The 27,968-nt window shown below is 33.7% G+C and overlaps 1 protein-coding gene across 1 annotated transcript in view; it reads right to left on the minus strand.

Annotated features, from left to right (window-relative positions):
• Nucleotides 1-27,968, minus strand: part of LOC106137797 (mucin-2) — a 44,413-nt gene that overhangs the window by 15,608 nt on the left and 837 nt on the right. Inside the window, exon 2 of the mRNA XM_060952442.1 lies at nucleotides 20,478-20,670. Coding sequence (XP_060808425.1) covers nucleotides 20,478-20,591 — 114 coding nt within the window. The 5' untranslated portion in view covers nucleotides 20,592-20,670. The remainder of the gene's footprint in view (nucleotides 1-20,477; nucleotides 20,671-27,968) is intronic.

The following is a 27,968-nucleotide window of genomic DNA, read 5'->3' on the forward strand; positions in this document are numbered from 1 at the left end:
GTGCGGTGTCTGTCAGTCATTCGCATTTCTTTTATGTATTTTGATGTTAATTAATCTTTTCATGTGAACATTTTCCTCCTGGTCCTCTTCAGGGAAGGCTGAATCATAAAATTGTAGGACTGTGTCGATGCTCTTAAACAAGACTTATTTTGATTTTGGTAGAAACCTTACAATCTAGGTACACATATTCAAAAAAGGTCCCAACCACGTTTCCCTTATTATCCTAATCAATTGGATTATATCCTTCTCACCCTAAAGATAAGCCTGGGGTGTGCCTTTGACCATGAATCCTGCGTTGGATGAGTCAGGTTTTTACACAAAGCAACTGCCATCTGACCTCCGCAATCTTTGCAGGAAACCTAACCCGTATTAGATTGATCATGGTAACACTTTCAGTTGCCTGAATGTGCAGGTTTCTTCAAGTTGTTTGCCCTCACCGTAAGAGAATCGGTTAGTACTCAAACTAATTAACATAACTCAGATTTGGTGACTTACATTGCTGAGGTAGTATTTGAATATGTTTAAAAATGTAGTAATTCATGTACAATCCGCAAAAAAAATTGTGACATTAACTTTGTAGTACGAGTATGTCAGTAACGGGACACGCGTCACGGCACCCGTGCACGTCAGCGGAGGCAGTCTGCAGAACTGCACTGTCATTATAAGGCAATCAGTTATGTAATGTTATAACGCCGAAAATATGAACAAAATTGTTGAAGATTCGCTGGTTACGCCTGACTGAATAGTTATGACTGACTGAATGATTCAATCGATGATAACTAATAATTATTTTGCTTGTAATTTTATTTAGCTTATTCACATCATACAAGTGTATTTCTGATAGCACTCTAAGGGCTAAGGTAACGCTTCAGAGCTAAAGGTCTACAAACTTAATACACAAAGTACCTGCCTCCGGACCGCCGCAATCGTAAGTAAATCTTACGATAGGAAAAGTTACTTTCTGTGTTGGTAAAACGCATCGTATAACCTGCGGGAATAAATGTGTGCGCTGGGCGCATTATCCCTAACGAATTAACTTCCCTTCAAGTAAAACCAGTTGTCAATTTCCTTAGAAAAATTAAAGCGCAGACTTTATTCAATAAACTATCGTACGTTTAGATTATTTTATTATAAATATGAGAAAACTATTAATTACCTAAATATTATTATTAGGGGCCAACTGTAATTTCCATAACACACACAATTAATTGCTATTTCTCTGATAATTTGAAACCGAGCCCTAAGAGCCCTGTTTACAAATGTCAGGAGTACTTGAAGCATACGCTCTATTGAAAATCGTAAATAGTCCCACTATATCTACTTATATGGACGAGTCGTAGGTACGTAATTGTTCCCAGACCCAATCACACAGTTTTGTCGTCTTATAGAAGGTATGTGTATTTTAACATTATATTAATCAATGTTAACGCTGGATGTTAAATTTCCACCACGTCATGATCTAGCCCCGTTGTGAATAACGGAAACACGTATTACACGTATGTCACAAACCCAGCCGGCGACGCGACGCTCCGCGGCGATACCGGTTTCCGTCACAACCCAACTCTTTATCACATAATGCAATGTAATAAATTTTTGTTCTACGTTCCCACGAAATCCCGGCCACTTTGAATACCGTTATTTTTAATTTAGAGAGCAAGTGGAATTTAACCTTTTAGGTTTGCAAGTTAGTCTGATAAATAACACTTAACTTCGGAAGGTGATAAGAGAGAAAATTTTCTAACACTCGTATTTTTAAACTGCAAAATACATTAATGGATATTTAAGGCGATGAGCTAACAACCTGTCACTATCTTAATCTTAACTCTATCATAAGTCTATCCAGCTGAACGTAACCATCGAGATTTTCCAAGAGTTTTGGATTTGCCTGTCTCGTTAGCAATGAAGACGTGCAATATGTATTTAGGTATATTAATTTGCATAACAATATACTTTTTTTCACGACAATAACGCCCTGTACAGTGTCACTCAATGTGTCTTATGCGAAACTCGAACTTTATAAATATATAAAATGTTATAGAATATTCAATTGTTTAATACGGAAGACATCAACGCATCAAACGTGTCATTATAAACATTAGAATGACAGATTTATATTTTTAAGTTTTAATTATTTAAACAACATTTATGCTGGAAGAGATTGAATAATTCGTACAGACGATTTTCACCTTTGCTATGTTATAATTAATGTACAGTAGATAAAGGGTATTCTATCTATCTATCTAGGCATCGGAAATGCGGAACCAATTGCAAATAAATAGAATCTTTGCTTAATAACGACGTTTACGTGTAGCCTTGTTGTGAAAAAAATAAGGAGGACAAGGAAATTAACCTTTTGTAATAAAAAACTGAGAAATTAAAAATTATCTTACATTTAAATATTTTGTAACTTTGATCATAACAGATGAATCATTAAATTAATCGTTTAATGAAACGACAAATAATAGTCATTCTTAAATGAGAAACCGAATAAAACATCTTCAACTTTTGTCCTTATATACACGAAATACCGCGTTCAGTCTGCGCCCTCGTTTTTATAATGACTTTGTATTCAAAGCACTTTCTCCGCGCGGGCTCCATCTCCAAATGGGATATAATGTAAATATGCCTAATAGTTCCGAGATGATAGGCTGGCTGTCGGTCAAGGCCTCGGTCACTCACCCAGTATCCTCTCACGACGAGAATGTGACCATGGCTCTTGACCATATCATATTTGATCATTCCATAAAATATGAAATCGTAGATGCGGCATTTTATGCGGAAATGCTGGATATTTTTGGTAATAATTATGAAATTTTGAAAAACTGAACCAGTTTTTCTTTATGGCTAAATTTAGTGCATTTTAAGTACAAATTGATTATTATTTTTAACAGCGATCATAAAATAAAATAGAAAGTTCTAAAACCTTTTTTTTCATCCCGATCAATCCGACTTGATTTATTTGGGGTTGTCTCAGGTAGGACGCACCTTGAAAGAGCTTAGGGTCTAGTTATAATCCCCACCTAACCTTCCATTTATAGAATAAAATCCATTACTTAAATAGAAAAAAAAAACTTCTTGTTTAGCAGAAGACTCTCGCTCGCATGTTTAATTGCTTCAGTGTACGAGTATATACTACTCTGTCAAGAAAGTAGCGGGAAAAGATCAATAATACACAAACTGTTTGTTATTCATCCAAATTTATTTTATCACCTTCAAAATATGCTCCTTTAGAAACGATACACTTACGCCAACGAATAATCCAATCATCAAAACATTTTTTAAACGCTGTTTCCGGAATTGAGGTCAGTTCTCGCCGCGAATTCTCTTTTATGTCTTCTACCGATTGAAAACGGGTGCCACGAAGTGGTAATTTGAGTTTAGGAAAAAGAAAAAAGTCGGCTGGAGCCATATCTGGTGAATATGGTGGTTGCTCGATGGTATTTGTTGAGTGTTTGGTTAAAAACTCGTTCACAATGATGGCCTTGTGCGAAGGTGCATTATCATGGTGCAAAATCCAAGAATTTTCTTTCCACAAATCTGGCCTTTTTCGTCGGATTTGCTCTCTTAAACGCCGCATAACACTCAAATAATATTCCTTATTTACCGTTTGACCTTCCGGCAAGAATTCCGAGTGCACAACACCGCGATAGTCAAAGAAAACAGTCAACATGACTTTGACTTTTGAACGACTTTGGCGTGGTTTTTTCGGTTTCGGTTCAGTTGGAAGGCGCCACTCCGAAGCTTGTTGACTAGTTTGCATGTCAAACTCGTAAACCCACGTCTCGTCACCAGTAACAATGCGTTTCATGAATGTTGGGTCGGAATTGACTCGTTCTAGCATGTCCTCAGCGACTTTCATGCGATTGAGTTTTTGAAAAAAATTCAGGTCTTTTGGGACTAGCCGAGCGGCAACATGTTTCATACCCAAATTATTAGTTAAAATGGTACGGATCGACTCGTGAGATACAGAAAGTTCGGTGGCTATCTCTCTCAAAGTTGAATGAGGATTTTCTGTCACTATTTCCTTCACTTTTGCGATGTTAACTTCAGTTGCAGACGTTGATGGCCTACCAGAGCGAGGCAAATCTTCCATCACATCTCGACCGCTTTTGAACGCTTTGTACCACTCATAAGCACGAGTTTTTGATAAAGTCGATTCACCGTAAGCCTTCTGTAACATTTTCAGTGACTCCGAACACGATATTCCATTGGCAATGCAAAATTTAAGACAAACTCTTTGTTCGATGTTTTTATCCATTATGAAATTAGCAATACACACTAGATATGATATAACTAAAAATAGCACTGTATTTAATGTAAACAACAGATGCAACTCAAACTCCGCGCCAAAATGGAAAACAGTTGTGCCAATCTAACAACAACAAAAAAAAAACAAAAATTTGAATTTGGAACCATAAATAAATAATCCATTCCCGATACTTTTCTGACTGAATGTATAAGAACTCAAAAAAGTGTTATCACACAAAACCTCTCACTTACCCTACATTCTAATAACTATCTATAAAAATCATTATTTTTGTGCTCGGAGAGTTCCATCGTGATCTGTGTCAGTTTAGATTGTATCTTTATTTTGACTGCTGGGTTCAAGAACACGTCATGACGCCAACGACACACGACACACTGACCGAAGAAGAGGACCCGAAAAGGAGATTCCTGCTAACTTATTTGTCATCTATCGCCATAAGTTTCTCGGCTGAGGTAAGTGACTTTCGATTTCAAAGCCTTATAAATTTACACACCATTTTCGTTTGATGAAGATAAGTTTTCTTTACTAATATCCATACTTACATTATAATATTTCTAACATTACAATTTGTATTTTGGAGTATGTCTTACAATTCTGGGGTTCTTTAATTAATTAACTTAATTCTATACGAGAGTTCGAATCCAGGCCAGGGCACGATGAGAAGAGGACTTTTTCTGATTGGCCTGGGTCTTGGATGTTTATCTATATAAGTATTTATTATAAAATATAGTATCGTTAAGTAAGCATCTCATTATACAAGTCTCGAACTTACTTCGAGGCTAACTCAATCTGAGTAATTCGTCCCCTATATATTTATATTTATTTATATATTTTCAGAAACTATTAGTCAAATTTTATATGGGTAACGAAATACCTCTATGGTATTTATTTTTTGAAATGCTATGTCAGCAAATGTACGGGCAGAAGTTTAGTCTTACTAAAATAAATAAACAAGTATAAATTAATTATTTAATCATAAAGATGTACGTAATCAAGGTAATTGTAAGACATAATAAGTGTCTACTACTGAAATAATTAGCTGGAACAAAAAATATTTATATATTTAATATTAAACATAAACATTACGCGGCTATGGCAGGTGAATAGACCAAGCAATTATAGAATAACGTGATCGACGTTGTAGGCACTTCCTCTAACATAGCCTTCAAATTATCTATCTTTACATAAAAACCATCAAAAACGGACGAAATCATTTCTGTGGTTGTACAATAGGCTTGTTTTATTTTTTTAATATAATGAATAAATGCAAAATATTATTTAATATACATAAAAAAGCAAAAATAAAACAAAATAAAATCACTTATTAGGTAGATATAAATGCATTTGCAAGAATGCAAGATTAGGTGGCTATTATTCTATTAAATCAGCCAGCCTTCTTATTACTTTAGGCTAATGACGCTATCATGAGATAAATTAAATTATTTTTATGGGCATGGTGAGGAGTCGTTTAACGTTAGTTTACTATATAAAAGAATATAAAATATGTACTTAGTCATTTCTATAAAAATGTTATTTTAAGTACAAAGCCCGAAAAAGTACTAAGTAGTTATTTGACTTATTATTTTTGCTTCATATTTTCCTAAACGAATAATCAATACATATAATAAAACAGTTAAAAAAATTTGTCTGTACATCAGTATATTTTCAAAAAAATAATTTATAACGATATAAAAATAGTAACCGAGCATGAATTTGAAAAAAAAAGTTAGTCTGTTTGTTTGTACACGCTAACCTCCAAAACGAATTTGAATGAAACTTTTTTGTTGTATAGCTTTTATGCCTGGCCAACATATAGGATATAATTTATTTTGGAATCTGGTACAGCTGATATCGAACCATAATAACTCAGCTAAACTATAGGAAATGTCGAATTAACTTCTTAATAAAAGTTGTTCAACCTGATGAGCATTTTATGTTGGCGTATAAAAATCGAAAATCTGGAACACCTGATGTAGAACAATTATAGACCAGCTAAATCATCCGAATTATTGAAGAGACGTCTTGACAAAAGTTGTTCAACTTGATGAGCATTTTCTTTTAGCAAAAAGAAAATGAATATCTGGATCATGTGAAGTAGAAGCCAAAGGGACCAGCTACTCTGTAACATGTACCAAAATTTGAGTAAATTGTATAACCTTAACCTTCTTATTTCCAATAACACGCAGACGGAGTTGCGGGTGTCAACTAGTCTTTAATAAAGTAGATCAGCAAATTGTCAAGTCCAGTTATGCCATTAAGTGTAATTCAATTAGATACGTTTGATAAGACGGATGCTGCATGATGCTATGATTCTCAGTTACAACAGCAGCCACACCTATACTTACTTATTTATTCGTAACTCATACTGAAAATATTGGGCTATATCAAGAGGACAATAAACCAAGTTGACAGGTGAGAATAAAAATTGACTTACGGTGTTGTGAGACTAATAGGAGTAGCTAACATAGATTGTTGCTCGAGTGCGTGTCGAGAAATAGAAGAAAAAATGTAGAAGGTTTGGCATTAAGGTAAAGGGATGATGACAGATATAATTAAATGCTGCAATCACCGTTCATAATGAAACACGCAATGTTTTAAAAAAAACCCCTATGTGATCGATGGCCAGCAGTCGTGTTATCTTATAAATAATATGTTTGATATTTTTAAGTATTTTTAGTCTTCATACGATGGTTTAAACCATCTATGAAGCCATCGTATGCATCAGGATTATATTTGCATTCCAGAATTTTAATACGGATAAATAGCTAGACAATATATTCGAAGTTTCATAGGTACTACACGTTTGAATAGTTGTTATCTTCATAGCCCTGAGATTGGCTGATTAGGTACTAATCACCAACATGCCTTGTAATGTAAGTAGGTAGTGAATATTTAAATTGTTGCAGCTATAATAAAAAATCTGCATAATTTTTTTTTCTCAAGAACTATTCTAAAATGTTATCCTGCATGTTATCTGTTGACGTATGGTCTATAATTATAGTTCTGTCATTAATCATATGGATGGACGCACCTGTACATGGCTATCTGACCATATTAGAATGTTGTAGTATGTCGTTAGGTACCTATATAAAAAGAATTAATAAGTGATGACATTTTCTCATCCGCAAGTACATCACACGGAATAATAATTCCAATTTCTATGTTCCGAAATATTCACTTTGAGGATAGAGCAATCGATGGATTTGTAAAAAGAAACAGTTTGCTAATAAGTTAAACCAATAGGCTAAAGCTGGCTGGCTATTTACAACTTTTCGCAAGAAACAAGGTCCGAGCAAAATGTCGATTACTAAAATCTCAATAAAAGCTTAACCTACTATTTTTGCAATAAACCTATTTTAAAAACAAATTCGTATAAGTAATCTTCTTCTTCTAAAATGTAAGAGCTACTCTTGTCGGCGGATGTAAGTAGAGCGCCTGAATTCATTCAATATTCGATTAAATCAGGTCGAGGTCGATTAAAACAGAGTAAAAGAAACAAAACAAAATTATTTTTGGCATTTTCGTCTATCTGTTTTTATGTTTGGTACGTTATAACTTCAAACTACTCAACGGATTGGAACGTGGTTTTTATACGTGAATTACATATATTTAGGAGCGTTGTCAAAAAGATCTGTTTCGTCAAAATCGGTTAAATGAAAAGAAGTTACCTATATAGTCAATTGAAAATTTACAACTTTAAAACATAGATGAATGCGGTAAACATACTCGTAAATGTTCCGGTATAAATTTCGGAATGCTTTGCTTGATGATATGCGTGACAAACGGTATTAACTGAAGAGGTTCCGAACAGGACAAAATAGAAGCAAAAATTTCGGAAAGTGGACCCCAGGCTCCGAAGCATTATAGCAAAGTGCAACTGGGAGACGCAAAGAAAGAGAGAGTAAAAGCGACCTTCTTTTAAATAAAATTAGATGTGTCTGCCTAAATAGAATCTTTTAACCCTGATATCCAAAGATCAACATATAGATCTATTGGATATCAGGGTTAAAAGATTGCTCGTTCAAAACAAAGAATAGTAAACGTTTGCACGTGCAATGCCCGAGGAGGAATGGAACTTAGATGGACCATAATTTATGGAGAACTGATGCTGTAATGAGAGATCTTATTGTTAATGTACAATAGGCGTAGTAGGCGAGTCTTCAACTACGATAAATATAAGGCATCTAGTTCGTATCGATTACCATAATTACTCAGTAATCATAGGATTTACACTCATTGTTTAGGTACCACGTATAATCGGTTATTATACTCGTATCAAAGTTTTATAAAAATATTGTAATTTTAACAAATGGATAACAATGGATTGAAGCATGCTTATGACAAGTGTATAAGTAACCAATGCCATTAGAACACTGAAAATAAATAAGTGATTGTGCAAGTACCTACTTACTAAAAGAAACAACATTACCAAACGGCAGGCCAAGCTATTTAATTAAATTCTACGTTTCATCTCATTACACTCATTGTCTTTCAGGAGAAAATCTACATAATGACTGCAATAAACACAGATCATTAAAGAATAGGGTACACGCCCGGACGTTCTTTAAATCCAAATCTGGTACGAATCCAGGGTTTCTCGGAGCAGGGGCACAAAAGGTATACAACACTGTAAGTACTCCACTAACTAAATTTTGTATAACCATATGAGCCTTATTCATTTCATTAATTTATTTTTTATAATTACTTAGGCATTTAATTCCACTTATGCGGAACTTTCGTATTCTGTATCAGGTAATAATATATATTTATTTGGTACAATAAATATTCACTCTATATTCACTCGATACGGTTGCTTATATCATATCATCCTTGAAACGACCCTTATCATAATTATATCAATTATCATCAGTATAAGGACTTTACAACCTTTACAATGGAAACACAAAGGATACGAAATACATCTGGGGAGGGCCACGGCCCCTCTGAATGCGCCCTTGGTTCGGATAACCTATTAGCAGCATTTGGTCTAGCTGCGAGCCCGCGAGCATTGAACTCGGGCAGGTCAAAAGCCTCGCTTGCAAACCGTCTGCACATTTTATTGCTAATATAGTTTTCTTCGACGGCGTCTATTTTATTAACGTCATCCCCAAATGACACGATCGCACGCATCTGAGCTATGCATCTTTCCAGAATTTTTTTTATATGCTTAAAGATTGATAAGTACTTGTGAATTGTCGAATTAATCTATAATCAAAGGTGATTAGGTAAATTTTGACTGTTACTTTCCTGATGCAGATTAATAGTAACGTAATAAAGGTACCTAATGTAAAGATTCACAGTGTAAATATGCAACATACCTGAAAAACAAAGGCTTTAAACATTCTGGGAATGTTGTAATTAACATGTGCGATTGAGTTGGTCGTGTGAAGTTAATTGATGCCTATAATTTCCATGTCGAGTGGAATGTGCGGTCCACTCGTAAAGGCGTCACGGATAATGCGATTCTCGATATGTAGAATAAGGTAGCCTTAACGAACTGTGTCAGCTCTACAAACTATCCAGTTTTTTAAAGTATATTACTAAGTTTATTTCTGGAAATTTGCACATGTTTATTTACAACAGAGTCAGGATTACTTACTATAATTTCATAACTTTATTCTGGGAATGGTTCTGATTAACTTTTTTTTTCTGAACCAGGTCATCGGATCTTCTGTATACCTATAAGTTTTCTTCTGCTGTCTTGGTGTCAAAAGGTTTTAACGAATGAAACGAAAAATGATACTGTTTTACATAAGGTGTGATATTATATTTTGCATTTTTGAATATTTTAGCATTTAACCCAAGTGCGAAAGAAGGCAGTCATTGATATGCGTGCCAGGCGACTGCGTGCTTCTGCGTAGAGTTTAACATTCGACCGAGAGCCCTCAATTCGGGAAGATTTGCACTATTCATTTTTAGATAGTTACATGAGATTAGTTTTGTGTCTGTTCTTTGTTCTAGTGGGAAAACTAGCGTTTCTGTTGATTTAAAAGGATTTAGGACGTAACTACAATTTTAGTTAGTATTAGTTATTGATGTCCTGACTAGAAATAAATGTAAATAAGTACTCAATTTTGAATCTTAAGAGATCATTTTTAATTTTTTTTTTAATTTTTTTTTTCTTGAAGAATGCTATCACACTAGTTATTTGCTATAAAACAGTCATTCCAGGAAGACGGTTCGTGCTCGGCTGTAAAGCTAGACGATAATTCAAATATATATAGTCCCATTAACTACCACTACTAAATGTTATAAACACTTTTTAATCAATAAAGCAAAAACGGTTCGGATCAAAGGCTTTCTTATTATAAATTATTTGGAAAGACATCTTTGTTTGATTAGTATGCAAGAGAAACTTCATGTGATGAATGAAACGCGTAGTGGGTACCACGAAATCAGCTGTGAAATATGTTTTGTGCAGTGCGATGTGCCGGCGATGCGGAGAAAGGTAAGTCTGGACCTACTGACATACTCTTGAGGACTTTCCTTGCGGTTACTCACTTTATATTTGTCATTTAGAATGGCATTGTCACATGTTTTGTATTTCTTTAACAACGTACAAATAAAATTCTTTGTTTCTCCTAAAGTCTAGGTATAGGTTCTCCTAATTATATAATATAGAAGTAGTTTGTGCCATAAGAAAAAAAAACAAACATGTTCTCTTTAAATTAAAGGATCATTTATTATTCATTTTAAGCAAACAGAATCAAACTGAAGAATTTAAAAACGTCTTGTTGAAATGGTTATATTTTGTAAGAAAATGTTGCCATTTTTATCTTCCCTCTAGCTATACGGCATGTTTAATTAAATTAGTGACGAAGTATGGAGAGTTTGTATAAGCTGGGTGCAGGACAGGTTGGCAGGTAGGATACCTGGCTAAATATAAACCCTACACGACTAGTTTTTATTTTAGTCCGACAGATAGTAAATAATAAGCTGGAAGACTACTAACAAGTTTTGTAATATCGATTATAAGTATATTTAGAATATGTATGTACGTTATTAATGTGAAGAAAATCTATGAAAAATATCTTTACTCTTTTGTAAAAATACGTTAATTATAACACATTTGTGAAACCACGATCGAATAAAATCGTATAGAACACTTAAACAGTTTATGATACAAGTTAACAATTTTGATGTAAAAGACATTCTGATACATATATATATATATATATATATATATTAATAGTATAATATATATGTATTATACATATAATATGTATATATATATATATATATTAAAGCTATTAATATATATATATATATATATATATATATATATATATATATATATACATTAATAGCTTTAACCTACTTAAAGCTAAGAAAGTAATGGTCATTGGGTATATACTCTCATATTACAATAAAGAATGTTTAGGTTCACACGGAAATGATAACAATAGCATATTAACTCGATCCCGCTAATCCCGAACTATGCCAGCAGCTTAGGGCTATCAAAAATTAGATCCTTACTACATATGTTATTATTTTTCTCTTCTTTCCTAAAAATGTGAGTGTTTTGCATTAGGTATCTATAAAAATTACAAAATCCGCAGAAGCGTGTAGTGTGACTAAGTAATTTTATACTTCAATTGTCCGTTGAATATGTGTGTTTTAGTTTTTGCCATAGATTTGACGCAAGTTAAAGATGTAACTATGTTAAACTTAAATGACAAGTAAGTAAGTAGTTATTTGAAACAATTAATGTCGTAAAAGGCGACTTAGGGATAAGATTATAAACTCGAAATGCTTTTTTTAGGCGATGGGCTAGCAACCTGGCACTATTTATGTGTATCTGTATGTATGTATCTCAATTCTATCACTAAGCCAAACAGCTGAACGTAGGTTGTCGACAAACCAAAAGATTTAAATTACAAAATTTACAACCGAGAAGTCATTGTAAGCAATTACTAGCGTTGTATTAAGTATTTGTATTTGTCGACAACCCTGCCGGTAGCCGGTTTATCTGTTGACCCGAATCGCTTAGCTATCGCGAAGCCGGTCCGGCCAGGGCCAGCCGCGGCTGTTGCACTGAAGACGAGCCAAGTGCAAGGCGAACCACTCCACGTAACACCGAGTTATCGTAATGCAAGCCAACTCGACCCAACCGACTCATTACTAGCTACCACCGCAGAACACATTTTTTATTTTGTTTTGTGAATGTCTTTACTGCCAGCCAGTGTCTTTGAAAATAATATTGGCAGCCTTGTTAAGACTCTTTTCATGGCTTGTCATACTAATCAAAGCCCTCACAACTTCCCTTAGTAAAATGGATCATGTGACTGCACAATACTCGTATACCTTAGAATCTTCAAAACTGTCTGTAAGGCCATCGGTAATATTTTGTCTTTGTACGTTAACCACTAAATAATACCGTAAGATCATCGGTTAGTATTCAAACTAATGTACATAACTTTGAAATTTGTCATTGGAACAAGACCGAGGTGGGATTTGAACCTGTGCCTTTCTGCGCATCACGCATTTTAACCGGGCAACTTACCGATTTGAACACCGACGCTCTATTTTATTATATCTATGGATGCTTAATTCGGTATTTACTCTATGGACGATTTTTGTATCAAAATAGTTTAACTTTCTCTAAATTGTTTAAGTGTACTTAGTCTTGTGTTTTTAGTGTACTTTTTGGGTACTTTTTATCTTATTTCGAACTACATAATATAAAGCACAATATTCAGTAAATTCAATTCAATTTTATATTGAAGAGGCGTTTTCTAGTTTATCGCCGGACAATAAATAAACCGATACAGACAATAGCTATTTGTGAACATCTCATCTTCTACGATATAAATATGGTAACGTAATGGAATTGAGTCCGTCCGGACATACTTGGTAGGTACCTAGTTAAGTCGATATGGATCGTAAAATAAAAATAAAATCTTGTAAGTAATAACTTGCAAGGATTGTATTAGACATACAAAAACATACAAGGCTTTTTTCGAGTGCTAGTTACAAGTTACTATATTTTTTATAAATCTAGATAATGAACTGAGATTTGAACTAGCACACGTAGTAAAAAGGACTGGGTGATGATGGGAGGCGCGATATTCTTGAGTAATTGAAATCTTTTAAAATAATTATTTATGTATTGAAACTTTACTACACAAAATGTATGGCACTATTGGCGGACTTAATGCTAAAAGCATTATCTATCAGTCAACCTATTCTATTTTACCAAACACTTATAAAACCAGGCAGGGTTCTTTCAAACGAGCAACAAAATGTTAAAAATTTGTAAGTAATTTTATCAAAAAAAATTGTCTCGATAGGAATATTATTATTATGTTGGCAATTTTAATCACCAGGATTCTGAGATTCGACATAGGTGAAATTTGCAGACGAACTAATGTGGCCCGGCGACGACGCAACAAAACGAGAGCACCGGCGCGGACGCCGAAGGTCGGATAACTCATAAAATTGAACTGGATGGGAACCCTTGCTCGCAATATTTACTATTTACATGGATATGTATTATTTTAAGTGCGAGTGCTTTTCCAGTGCCCATAAATGGCAGCCATATTCCATCTGTTGTCTTAATTTCTCCTCGAGTTTAAAACTACAGGTCATATTTCATTAAATTCTGTTTAGCGGTTTATCCGTGAACATGTTAAATTAGTTAAGATTTTTCTATGTATCGGGGCCTCGAACATCAAATGAAAAACAAAATCATCTTTATAAAAAAAAAAAATAAGGTTGTAATGCAAGGCAAACTCCGTACGTAAATCCGTAAGCAGAAAACCTCTTGGCAAAAAAATCGAAGAGATTATTTCACCCGAATAGCTTTATGCTTTCGTGCAAATTTATAAGAAAGGTCATGTCGTAGCTCGTAGCACGTCGTGTCGTAGCAATCATCGGGCTCCGTCAATATCCTCCGTAATAGGAATAAATTATTGTGTTACGACTGTGGTCTGCGAGCTAATTCCATAACGGCAAATAAAATAGTCACGTAAGAAGAAATCCTCTCTTTGTTTCAAATTAAATGGAAGACTTTTCAAGTCTGTTGGCTCTGTCTACCCTGTAAGAGACTTTACCCTAATGTAGCTCGGAGCAACTTATTCCTCTTTTATTATACGGTACGGTATATGTAAATGCCTGTTATCAACAAGAGCTGAGCGAGAGTGGCGTTTGTTCCATCGAAATAGTTGTCTAGCGAAGTAATTTTACATAGTGAGAGCTGCTCAACATAATGATACACCTCCTGTGAACACAGGAGATTCACATTGGTATGTGGCGACTCGAGCAGGCGAATTAGGTTTTACTAGATTTATTTATAACTTTTAAATTTGCGAACAATTTGGTGACTATAAATAAAGATTGCAGGACCTAAATACGAGATAACAATAAATATATAAAATGGTTTTACAATATTGTTATTTATAAGACAAGTAAAGAAACAGAGTTCAGGCAATGAATTTCAGCAGATCTCTAAACTAAAATTCACGTGTTTTATAACGCTATTTTACAAGTTGCCTCTGTAGGCGAATTTATCAATCCATTGTGAACATTTCCTAACGTTACAAGCCCAGTGGGACTGGAAAGCGAATTAAAAGTGTAACGGTAGGAGGGCAGAGAGCGGTGACCACTTTGCATGTCAGAGTAGCGGCCGTCACGCACGATGCCCGCCACACCTTCCCAACCGAACTCTGGGGACCTTCTGTTTTGTCTATTCTGTTCTAGAACAGGTACCTATTTCTATTTATTTTTAAAGCAGCAAATCAGTCATAAGTCATACTTGCAGAATCGCCATTATTGTGTAAGTACTTAAGACATCCCACTCTATACTCTACTGTCGAAAAAGAGGTTTAGTTATGTTTACGATTCAAATCAAATTTTTCACAATATTATATCCGATATACACTTGTACTTAAGTATTCTTTAAATATTTATATAATTTACACAAGTACCCCAAGTAAGTTCATGACGACAGCGGCAGACAGCGAAAACTTTATTAAATTATCATTACTGAACCTCAACTATGACATACACGCGGGTAACATTAAGTTAATGTATTTTTTGACAGCTTATATTAATAAGTAGGTACCTACTTGGTTTAATCTTGTGCTTAAATTTTTCTATCATCGTATTCAATAAAAAAAATAATAATTACAACGTGCGTGAAGCGTATCTCTCATCTGATTGGCATTTAATTATTAGAAATGTTCATAATACCGTTACAGAATTTTGGCTTGTATCTTGAATAGATAAGATACCAATAACAAAGTATCGAAACAGGTTGAACGTGTAGGAATTCTCAACATTATTATAAGTCGATAGATGTACCTACAGCTGTTTAAACAGGAAATCTGAGATCGTTGACACAAAAATCAGGCGCGATGTTGGAGCACCGTTGCTTGACTCTCGACCTTCTCTAGCCTGTCTTCAGTAAACATTTCGACATTACCCATGTTTTATCCAGAGTTCATTGTGCCAGTTCTAACGCACATAATTACTTTTTACTTATTATGCCGTAACTAATAACATGAAGGTTTTAAGAATAGCATAATTTTATTAGGTTGATTAATATATATTAAGTACCTACTTACTACACTTATTACACACATAACTTCTTGCCGTATTCCTGAATAAAATAACATAAAATAGACTTAAACTTATGCAGTGTTTTTTACTAAGCTCCATAATTTATCCACTCTGCACTCTTAATTAAATAATCTTAGCTCATGACTTGATCACATGAGATTATTACATAATTGCGGAAAACTAGATTTAGTAGCGCGTGTCTTTACGGTCAGGCGCGCCCGCCGCCGGAGCCGCATAAGAACAAACAAAATTTACATTGCGCGTGCTAGCTTCAGCTATGACGAGTAATTAAGCGAACATGCGGAAGGCCATTCATCATTATTCATTAACAGCATCAGCACGTTTCCTGGGTTTTTCTGGCCAGGATCAGCCGTAGATGAGTCTCGCGTGCCGACCCTCCGCGCTCGTGCGCACACGCCGTGCCACCTACTCGCAATTCTTACATCATTTCATTAACTCCGTAGAAGTTTTATTTTGCATTAATAAAAAGTATTCATGACTCGCTCTATGATTTCTTTCTTGTTATCTCTAACGGACCTAAAGTGCAATATGAATAGGTAGATCTGTGATAACAAGAGGAAATAATATTTATAACCGAGTAGGTGATTGATTGGTTTACACAAATTAGGTATTTTCTATATTAACACCGACTAAATATCTTACTTTTGAAACCTCATTGAATTTTCAATGATTTTCCAAGTGTTTACAAGGTTACGATAAGATAATGCACTGCCTTTCGCTTGATTTTATTTTATAATTCGGTGGGTCTATTCCTACGGGAATTATGCCTCGGGCACCAACTACTTCGTATTAAGTTTCAAACCCGTATATTGTTATAAATTATAAAGTTGGAACTAAAACGTAGAGTAATAATGAATAATAATAGCTGTACATCTATTGTAATAGGTTCTTTTAAGATTTTTCTATTCTTCACATAACTATTCTGTAGACTACTACAACGGCAAAAATATGAGGGTAATGTACTCTCGTGTCTCGTTACAGATTTAACTCGCCTAATCACAAAAGCGTGAGCATTAAAAATTGAATGCTGACGTTCTCTGTCAAAAACATATTTTTAAAACATTTGTCAAAAGATTCCTTTTATATCAACGGAAAACTATATTATCTGAAAACCAGCCATTCTTATTACTTCTCTTGCTTCATAATAACTTTTCCGTTATTCCTCAACTGCTTCTTAAATGTAGTATATGTTTATAGTAGATCTATGACCGTATTCTATATTAATGTATACATTTATGTTAAATAAGAAAATAAGAATCAAATTTTTATAGCCATTACAAGTTATAAGAAATTGATTGTTTACTTTGTTGAGTTCTTAAATTGTAATTGTAAATAAAATAAATTGTCATACACCTAGACTAGGTAGTCTACCCATAGAATTAATAATTAAATCAAATAATTAAGTCACATGTTCATAGTTAAAAAATATTTGTACAGCACAGTTTACTTATATATAAGTACTTATTTGATTTTTATGTCAAAAGTCTATCTTGTTTTATGAAAAATTTATTCACCTAACTTGTTATATAAAAAATGCATTAGACACAATTAAAACTCTTTAAGTTCTCCATGAATATTTGAATTTAACAACATTTTCCTATTAACGAAACACACGCCAGATGCAACCTGTTTTTACTTGGCACATCAATGATAGTCGAAGACCATGTATACCGTTAATCACAATCGACAATCGATGTAGCTAAATGACCACACCTGGATTATCACGCCGATGTAGCTCACTAGAGCATGAGATCGACGTTTTTTATTTGTTTTCGTCACGTAATCGATTCTCAACGTATTGGACCCGCTGGTGCTATACAATCACAACGTTCATGACGAAGTCTATGGTTTGTCGAACTTGAAATAATATGTATATCGAAGTCATAAAATTTGAAATAAGATATATAAAGTCCGTATAGCTGAAGAGATATAAATATTTATTTTCTTCTATTTCAGGTTATATTCCACCCGTGTACTGACATTCATCAAAATCCGTCTAGTAAAAATGTTGCGTGAAGGGGCTACAAACACAACCATATATATTTACCTTAAAACTCTCGCATTTATAATATTTAGGACATTAGAAGATGGTGACTAGTGGTAAGACTGATAAAAGTGTCGTCGCAACTCTATAGTATTTTTATATTACATTTCTAGTTTGAGACTTATCTGAAAATTTGATAACTGTTGAGAAAACTTCATACGATACAAGTCGACGATACAGTCTTTAGTTACAAATATAATATGACATTTCTATGGCCCTATTCTGATCTCTATGGCCGTAGTCAAAATAATTTGTTTATTGCTACAGTATGTGTCTGATGTACGAGTAGCAGCGTGACCATTTTTTGCTGAAACTCGTACGTGAGCAATGAGTTTGTGGTTAACTTTAGTACCAAACCTCAAATTGTCCAATTTGGATCCGATTCTTTTACCTCAAGCTCTATCAAAGATGCAATTTTTTGAAAGTGTCCTTATTCTTATATATAACTGTGTTAATTTATTTTCAACCAATCCAGAGGTGGGATAGTTAAATATTTTTTTATTGCTTATTGCGATAAGGCCGCTTTTTTCACGTCACTTAATATGAGTTACAGATTTAAAAAAGTCTAGTGGGCATAAGTTTATTCATTTATTAGGTAGTAGGATCGAAATTCTCATGACAAATTATACTTACACACACTACCAAAATTATTCACTGTAGAAAAAGTAACGGTCGCGTCCCGTCGGTGAATGACACTAGATGTTCCTCAAATGAATTCTTGTCATTGATTCAATGCAAAGGTTTTTTATCGTAGTCCTTTAATCCACATCAATATTTTATATGCAAAAGTAAGTTTATTTGTTTGTACCTGAAACTTTATGAGATTTTGAATTAATAACTAATGTGGTATATGGAGAAAGACGTAGGATACATTTCAAGTAGCCAAAGCCACAGGCGAGAGCTAGTTATAAAAGTGGCCTTGGAAAGTTGAAAGATTTAGTCTCTTTTACGTTGTTGTAGCGCAGTTGTTCCCGTTTGCCCGTGGTCAAACTAAGATTGAATAAAAGAGAAAATGAGTGGTTAGATAATGGGAAACTGACGGTATAAAAAATCGGCAGTGATAAACTTCTCAGTTTGTCTTTGATTAGTATATTTAAATCGAATCTTCTTATAATATGACTCAGGTATATTCACAAATATGCCCGGATTTTATTTAATCTGTGTAGCAGCCTCCTTGATTTTTTATATTTTCATTGCGTTAAACTACATAAACCAAGGTAAGTATATAAGAATAGTAAAATATATAACAAGAAACAATGCGTCTTTCCTATTCTAAGAACATCCGTATACTCGTAACTAATTAGTACGTCACTCTACACGAGTTTTGAAGGCAAAACAATATTAGCTTGACAAATTAACTCTGCCGGAACAAACTTCCGTCAATTTTATTCTTGAAACACGATTAATATCTAATAATATTTTTTTTCCACTACCTAGTATTATTTGTGTAAGATATTATAAATAATAACATAAATCAACTCATGAAAACGAAAAGTAAGTCTTCTAACGTTACCTGAAGATTATTACTCTATAAGTATTTTGTACTCTTTGTAAAATGGAACAAGGCACTGCATATTGTCTACTTAATGCTTGTATAGGTGATCTAAACACATTGGAATGTTTTTCTCACGCTGATCGCAAAAATCGAGCAGGGAACCAACGAGTTATTTTGTTCTAAATTGGTTCCATTCCAATAACTTGTTAATTGTTACCATCATTGAAATAACAGCACTTTAGAATTTTTCCCGTGTTTTGATTGAATAATGTTAAAATTAAACTAAAATACCTAGTCCAAACATTTGTTTATCAATACATAAATAAGAACAACATAAATAACTTAGCAGATGTTGTCTGCTGACAGTTCATTACCACCAAATTGAAGATTCCGTACAATTTTCGAGATGTCGGCGTTGATCCGGGCCATTCAAGCCGGGGCTAGGGCCGGTGGGACATTCCCGTTAGTTGGAACGGTACTCTACAACGATCGCCAGTTGAATTAAAATATCGTACTCTCGCTCTTGTTCCGACAAAGAACGCTAACATAAATATCCAAAATCGTCACTAATCTGAACGAAGGTATGTACGTAAAGTTAACCGCTTCTCGTGTTAATTACTTTTAACGTATATAATTTACTTATCTCCAATTTCTTCGTTTAATTATAAACTTTTTGTAAACATATCGCACGTGTTTATCAAAGCAAAATTAAGATGATTTTAAGGTAGTAGAAAGAAAGTATCATATAGCAATGTCGCAGAATATATATACACTACTAATAAAGAGAAAATATTTGTATTTTTGTATGTTTGTTACTAATAAACTCAAAAACCAATTAAGTGATTTCTCTAAATTTGGCGCAGATTAGCAAAAAGTAGGGATTGGCAAAAAGTAGCTGGAATTCTACTGGAATTTCTCACAAAGCGTTCTGCTAGATTGAGATTCAGATAGTTGATAGGTTGCTTAGCCCATCGCTTAAAAGAAGAAAACCATTATTGAATCTTCGGAAGGCCTTAGAGTTAGAATGAAATCTGGTACACACTATGTCTTTTCTTAAATGCCAGCATGGAAGATAAGACATATCAACATACCTGAGGACGGAGTGTGGTGTGCCTGGAGTAGTAGTCATGCTGGTAGAAGTTGGTGGGCGACAGCGGAGGCCGGTATTTTTTGTGGCCATAGCTCATGGTGTCCATCGTATGCATGGTGACGTCACTACTTTAACACCAGAGTCCATTACAACACTACAGTCCAGCTATTGACAGTCACATAACAGGTTCACATCTGTAACAATTAATTTTTCCGTTGATAACATGACAGTAGGTATTTAGAGTTGCTTTCAGAACTCACCATCTGTTAAGAAAGGATTTCTCAAAATTTCCCGCGAGAATGGTCGATAGCGAGAATTTTCATTTTAGACAGAGAGCCGAGGATAAAGTTTTATTTATTTAAAATAATCCTATATTATTCATATACAATCTTTTATTTAACCACTGTTTACCACAACCACTGAATACAGCACAAATGATTATTGCCTTGTCCGGTTTATTTTATTAGTATGAGTAGACTTTATTCGTAAGTAGTACTATCGGTGTAAAGCAAGTTTTAAAATACTATATTTCTTTTTATTTAACAAAGCGTCAATGACAGGAGGACTAACCGACCACCGGCACATGCTTCGCATCGGAAACGTGGGATGAAGGTGTGGTACTGCGCATTCATAATCATAAATTCTTTTATATAATTCTAAAGGAACAAAACCTGGCCATTATCGTGTCGTCGCACCTTTAGTTAAGATGTTATAGTTCAACGTGATTTCCAGTTATCTTCTGACCTGACTTAGTATTCATTTATCATTTACTTTAAATAACTCATTGTGCGTGGAGAAAGTACATTTAATTTTGCTTTTATCCTTTTTAGTTATAGTATGCTTTTTAGAATGCGGCCTATAACGGAATCTTTTGAACGTGTTCTTTCAACATTGAATGCACACACACTATGCAAAATATCAGTTGGATATTTACATACATAGATACTCTGATTCATGACGTTCTAGAATAATGATCCAACTAACAAGCTAGATTTAATTCGTAAATGTTAAGAGCGATGTAATTTTGATGGGTCAACCACCTGTGCTTTAATGAAAACCAGTCTTGTATTTTATATTTGTGTTTCAAAGATACATTTTATAGATCTTCAAAAAACTAATTTCTTTACATTCCATTAAGGTAAATTAAATTTTATTGAGTTCATAGCGAGTAAAAACATATATTTATTCATATATGACTTTTGGCTTATCAAATAATAAAATCCTCAAATGACTTGCCAATTAGCCAGACTGCGCTCCGTTTTTCATCAAGTGGTTATTTAAAATCTGGTGACAGCCAAAATGAATGATATCGGCGACAAACAATTTTGATTTGAAGAAAAAAGTATAAGTCCTCACACCAATTTCAGTCTACGATGAGTAACAAATTAAAAAAGTTTTTAAGATACAAGGAGTGGGAAAACCAGCGATGTTTTAGTTAACCTTTGGTTCCTTCTGATAGTGATAGATAATCTGAAAGGCGTTTATCTTTAGGTTTATTGTTCTTTCTTTTAATACATTTATGTATCCTTTAACTGCTGGCATCATTTTGATTTATCAGAAAATTGGCATTTTAGGTGTGCGGTAGTCAATCATATTGTTGAAGAATGTAATGCAATACGTAGTAAGAAACAGATCAATAATGCTCGAAGCGACCTCATCTCACGGCCAGACTCTGCACCGCTCCGCAGTCACACGGTTCAATAATCGGTTTTTACTCAAGTTTTTGCACCATGATGTGTTTTAATCATAACCACTATTATCTATAAACACCACAAAAAAAGGCAATGCCGATGTTATTGTTAATTGTTGATTGGTATCAGGAAGCCGCTATTTTGTAATAGAACGACCTACGTGGATGTTCGATATTGTACTTACCATAGTAATAATATATTCCAAAAAACGAAATCAATTTAAAATTATTTATTGGTGTATTAGGAGTTTCTACTAAAAAATAAACAATATGAAATCGATTTCGTTTCTCCATAAAAAATAATAAAGTATTAATATACTTACGCAGCATTTAGATACTATATGAGTCATTGATTTTTTGATAAGCATTACTATTAAAAAAATACTTTGATTAATACCTTTTGCTCTCACATAAATATGTAAAGATAACTTTAAACACATAAGTTTTTGTTCAAAAGGAATAAATAAATGATAATACATATTTGAAAATGACATAAATAGAGTTAGTTAATTTTGATTGTTTCTTTTTTGTCATTGGCTCTCCAGAGAGGAGAGCCTATATGCAAAAATGTAGGAAAATAACTTTAACTAATAATTTACCTTATAGAAATTGTGATAAAAATGTTGCTGCAGATACTAGTGGTGTGTTGTTAATAAGAGCAGGAGATAGTGTTGTATTCGGCTCTAACAAAAACGCCCTTAAAATTTTCGTGGCGCAGTACTCCGTCAATTTAGTGTCGTTAGCACGTAGCCTAGTGTTGCCCAATGCGCTCTAGACCTTGCCCTGGTCGTGGGCTTGGTTGACTCATACCCTTGAGGATCGTGGGAATGATCGAGTTATCAGCCACCGCTGCGTGGATCATGAACTAATTATGCGTACTAAGTTGTTGTAAACAGTCTTGACGCAAACAACAAGTGAATCGCAAGTGCCAGGCCTATTTGATGTTGATGGTCATTCATACATAATTACTTTGCAATACAATGTAAGTGGAATATTTACATATGTTACCTCTCGATTGTAATTTATTTATGAATTCAAATTTAAAAACTACATGAAATAATATAATCTGAGAACTAGCTTAGTGAATAACGGACAGTCAGGCAGAAAATTATATATGTCATTACAATAAGAGCGATACATTATCTACGAGTTATGATAGTACTGTATACGAGGGATCAAAGAATACTTTATTTTTGTTCTTTAAAAAATAAGGACCTCAAATATTTTCACCCGAAACATTTGAGCCACACATCTTGAACTTGGCACAATTTATTAATAGAAACAAATTTGCATATTAAGATTGGGGTGCATATTAAGAATTTGTCGCGGACTGTTTATAAACAAAATACCTGCAAAGTTCAATGCTACTACAGCCTCGTCAGCAATGTCAATGTCACCTTTCCCGTCGCTGGGCGCACTGGGTCGCGGAGCTTTGTCTCACACCCACGCAACTTGCTCTTATAAATCAAACATTGAATTAACATTTCTTAAATAAATTCTTGCTTTATATTTGGCAGCAATTTGTTTCAATATGGGTAACATATAGACATATGAAAAATAAAACTGTTTTCTAAGTTCTGTGGGGTATGCTATTGTAATGTAACCTATGTATCTTGATATTTGTGAGTAGCCGCAAAAAAAAATTGGTTAAGTTTTAAACCGTTAGATAATCATACTACGCAATTAGACAAACAAAACGAATCTACTTGAGATGTATGTTTACCATAACCATGTTTTTGTACAATGCGCGAAAGAATTTGTAATGTGGGTTAGTTAACCCGAATTCGCTTCGGAATTTGGTTTGAATACGGTATCGTGCGTGTGCCGTGATCCAAACCCAGTTTCTATTCTCATTTTCACACGGGACATTTGAAATTACTCATATAAGTATATTTTAAATGTTAAAAGAATTCATTTTCTATTTTGTCTAAATACTCAATAATATAAAGTTAAACTCCTTCCGAACATTTATTTAATTTGCATCTATGTATCTAACCTACTTATGCAGTTCCCTAAATTTGGATTTCAATAACATATTGTACTCGCGATTTCCATTTCTAAATGAATTAAATAGTAGGTAAACATATAATTATTAACGAATGAATTGATAAATAATGAACGTTAATGTTGCCTGCGCGTGATAAATACTATTGCAGAATGTTGTTATGTACTGGTCTTGATATTGAATGTAAATTTTTATTGAGCAGGTAGGCGAAGTGAACTTGCTACTAAATATTTCTGTCACACTCTTTATGAGCAAAATTGTTTCAGCAACAACGGGTGTAAGTATGTATTGATTAATAAGCAATGTCACACCAGGGAATTAATGAAAAGGTATGTTAAAAAGTTTCTGACTTTAATAAATATATTATGTAGGTAAATATACATATACCATGTTTTTATCTTTACAGGGTCAAAAAGTCCATCTCCCCGTAACGCTATTTCTCAACCTTAAACTGCCACATCTAACTGAATAGCTGATATTTTGGAAAAAGTGATAGGTTGCTAGCTTACCAAATATACATATGCTACTGATCACTTTGTATTTGATACCAAAGCTAGGTGCTAATTGTATGTTAAACAGGAAACCCATAAAAGCATCTTCATGCCTAACAAATGCAATGGTTCAACACCATATATTTTTTAATTTGGTAAGTAGCAGTTTGCTTCCTGCTGCCGACGATTACCAGGCTTGGTCACGACCGGGCGTCCTCACTGCGGAGTCAGGGAGGATCCGTGAGGTCCATTAGCCTCGAGTGACGCCATCAGATGATACACGAACTATGCAGTTATCTAATACATTATATCACGAATCTATTTTTTTTACCTTAAGCGTGCGCAATTATTATTTCTGGGCATTAGGTATGTATTAAATCGTTGCTAAATAAGTAGAGATTTATCTTTGCGATTGAATGGAATTTACCAGTAATTAATTTTGTTTCTCGTTCACAAATTTCTAGCAATAAAGAATCAATTACTAAGTGATCTCTTGTAAACTTTTTGCATCGTAATCCAAATTATCATTGTAATGTGAACGCTTAATGTCGACGTAATAATAGACCATCAATATCACCAGCCACTTCAGTCACATGCTGGTTCTCAAGTAACTGTGAACTTAACAAGATGTTACGTTATATGACGTATCGACATTAAAAAATGCACGCATGCTATAACAAGCTTACAAAGTACAGTCAACAGCAAATGAAACTATCCTGTATAGGCTTTTTGTCGTAGCGATAAATGTGCTTTTATCGATACTACTAAAAGTAGCTGTGGGCAGAGAGGTAACGTAGCGATATCATTGAACATGCAACCTATGGGAATTTACATTCAATGGGTAACAGTGCTAGAAAACGAGTGAACTGCATGATTACAAAGTATTGAAACACCGGCAACAGAGCATGCGACTTTGCTTTTTCATGTCCCAGTCTTTTATTGACAACCCTGTGATAAAAGTTTGTTTTTATATTATTAAAATACCGAGAAGTATGATCCGATGACGTCCCTTAGATAAATATAATTTTGTAATTTACCTTAAAATTAACTCGTTTTTTGTTGTTTTTATTTTTTTTTTCTCTCATTCGTCGTACACCTCCCAGGGAGGCTGGGATACTTGGATGTAAAAACTGAACAAGGTACCAGTCTCACACATTTTACTGATAATAATGTAACGTATGAAAAAAATAATTGTAGCTATAACTGTTATATAATATTAGCTATAATTGTAGCTATAAAGAACAATGCATACAGTTTTGGATGAACAGAAATATAAATTTATCGAATGCGATATCAGTATTGTTCATATAAACTTCTTTTTTTTTATTTTCGGCCAATAGTTTTATCAACTAAATGATTTGGATAAAGTCAGATTATTATTAATTTTAATATTTTTCTTAAAGAAAATAACCGCTCACATTTTGTAGGTACCCTCTTTATTAAACGATGTTTAAGACAACTAGCATACAACTTCACGATCGATAGAGTTTATCGATCACCTAACTGTATTAAACGTTATGTCGTTAGTTCGAAAATGCAAATAAAATAAATATAACTGGACAAAATAGCGGATATCACTTGGCCCGGGTATAACTGGTTCTAGCAGCCCTATGGAATTATTAGATAAAATTATTTTCACTTTACTTGTATATCTTACAGTCAGTAACGGGTAATACGTGCGATTGCAACAACAACACGGGAATATATATGTATGCTGCCATCGGGACCCCCGGGCTCCGAAGGAAGATGGAGGGTGCAACTTGGACAAATATGAGAGAGATGGAATATACATTTATAACGAGGTAAAGGAGACCAGATATTTAAAATCATCCAATCTTAATGGAACGGAAGGCTTTATTTGCTAAAACTAATAATTCATGTTACATGTAGGAATGTGGGTATTAGATCATCATAATAAAATTACATAGATTTTAAATTATGCACAGTTATGTAATAATAAATTATCATGAATTAAATATTTGTTTTAAGACATAAGCGTTACTTAATCTCATAACTTTTTGTAAATGTAATATAGGTATATTATTATACAAGAATTCGCTAAATACTTGAATTTTTTATTATTATATAGAGTAGACCCACATTTCATACAAAAATATTTATTATTTTGTTTAAGTACATTGTGGTTAGAAACAATTCAGAATTACGTACTTGCGATTGGAACAACTATTGATCCCATACTAAAGATGAGTAGAATGGGAATCTCATTTCAAATGTATTTGCTGATAACTTACTTTTAATGAGAACTAGATTATTATATCTTCTTATGAGCTTTCTTTATAATTGAAACGACAAGTAATTTTATTAAGCGACTCCATTGAAATCATATTTTTCTTTTTACTTAAAGTTTTAATTTTTTAAGGTTTTTTAACTGGCATAACTTAATTATATTTTAAGTATATAATAATATAATTTAGGATATGCCGTGTTATTGTTGGCACTTAATAACAAAATAGGTTCATTCCATATTATCTTTTATCATATTTTCCAAAAGTTAGGGCGTAATAGACTTTTGGTTCTGTTGTTGTTGACAATGGATAAAGACGTGATTATTGTTAAATTCAGTAAATACCTACTTTTATAATAATTTTTGTGTAAAAAATTTTAATCTGTAAAACTCACATACTCAATAAATTTGAATAACGTCGGAAATTTATAAAGGTGTTAAAAAATCGTACGACTTGTAAGTACAGTAAACCCCGTTATGTTTCTTCACGGTGTGCTCGCTTATAGAAGTCTGGGCGCTACTTCGTCAATTACGTATTTTACGTGTCATGTTCATACTTCGTTAGCGAGAATGAATCTATTTAATGTCGTTGATTGATAGCCAGGAACCAGTTCTGCTGAGAAACTATGCCATTGATTGATCACATCTATCAGTGTATATTATTTTGCAAACTGCTTTGTTATATCAGACAGAATGATGAAGGAATATATGTTATGAAGTAAAGTTATTCTTGCTGTCTACGTATTTAAAATAATTATATTTAGGTACCTTATCGGGCACTAGTCATACATTTATTGTTTAAACTAATTTACGAATCTTGATATTAAAGAGCTTAAAATAAACAAAAGCTCTTTCCTATCAACAACAATCTCAAAATTGTCTGATGAGTCACCACAGATACATTGTCTTGGGAATATTACATAAATAAGCGAGTTACGAGTATCGTGCAGAACTCATCGAATAATAAAAGCAAAAGCGCGCGGCAGCCTCCGCGGCCAACATCTACGATAACGACGGTATCCGCAGGCACATTTTTATTTAGAAATACATTACGTTATTTT

The sequence above is a fragment of the Amyelois transitella genome, chromosome 3, assembly GCF_032362555.1.
Source record: "Amyelois transitella isolate CPQ chromosome 3, ilAmyTran1.1, whole genome shotgun sequence".
In the NCBI taxonomy this organism is placed as follows: domain Eukaryota; kingdom Metazoa; phylum Arthropoda; class Insecta; order Lepidoptera; family Pyralidae; genus Amyelois; species Amyelois transitella.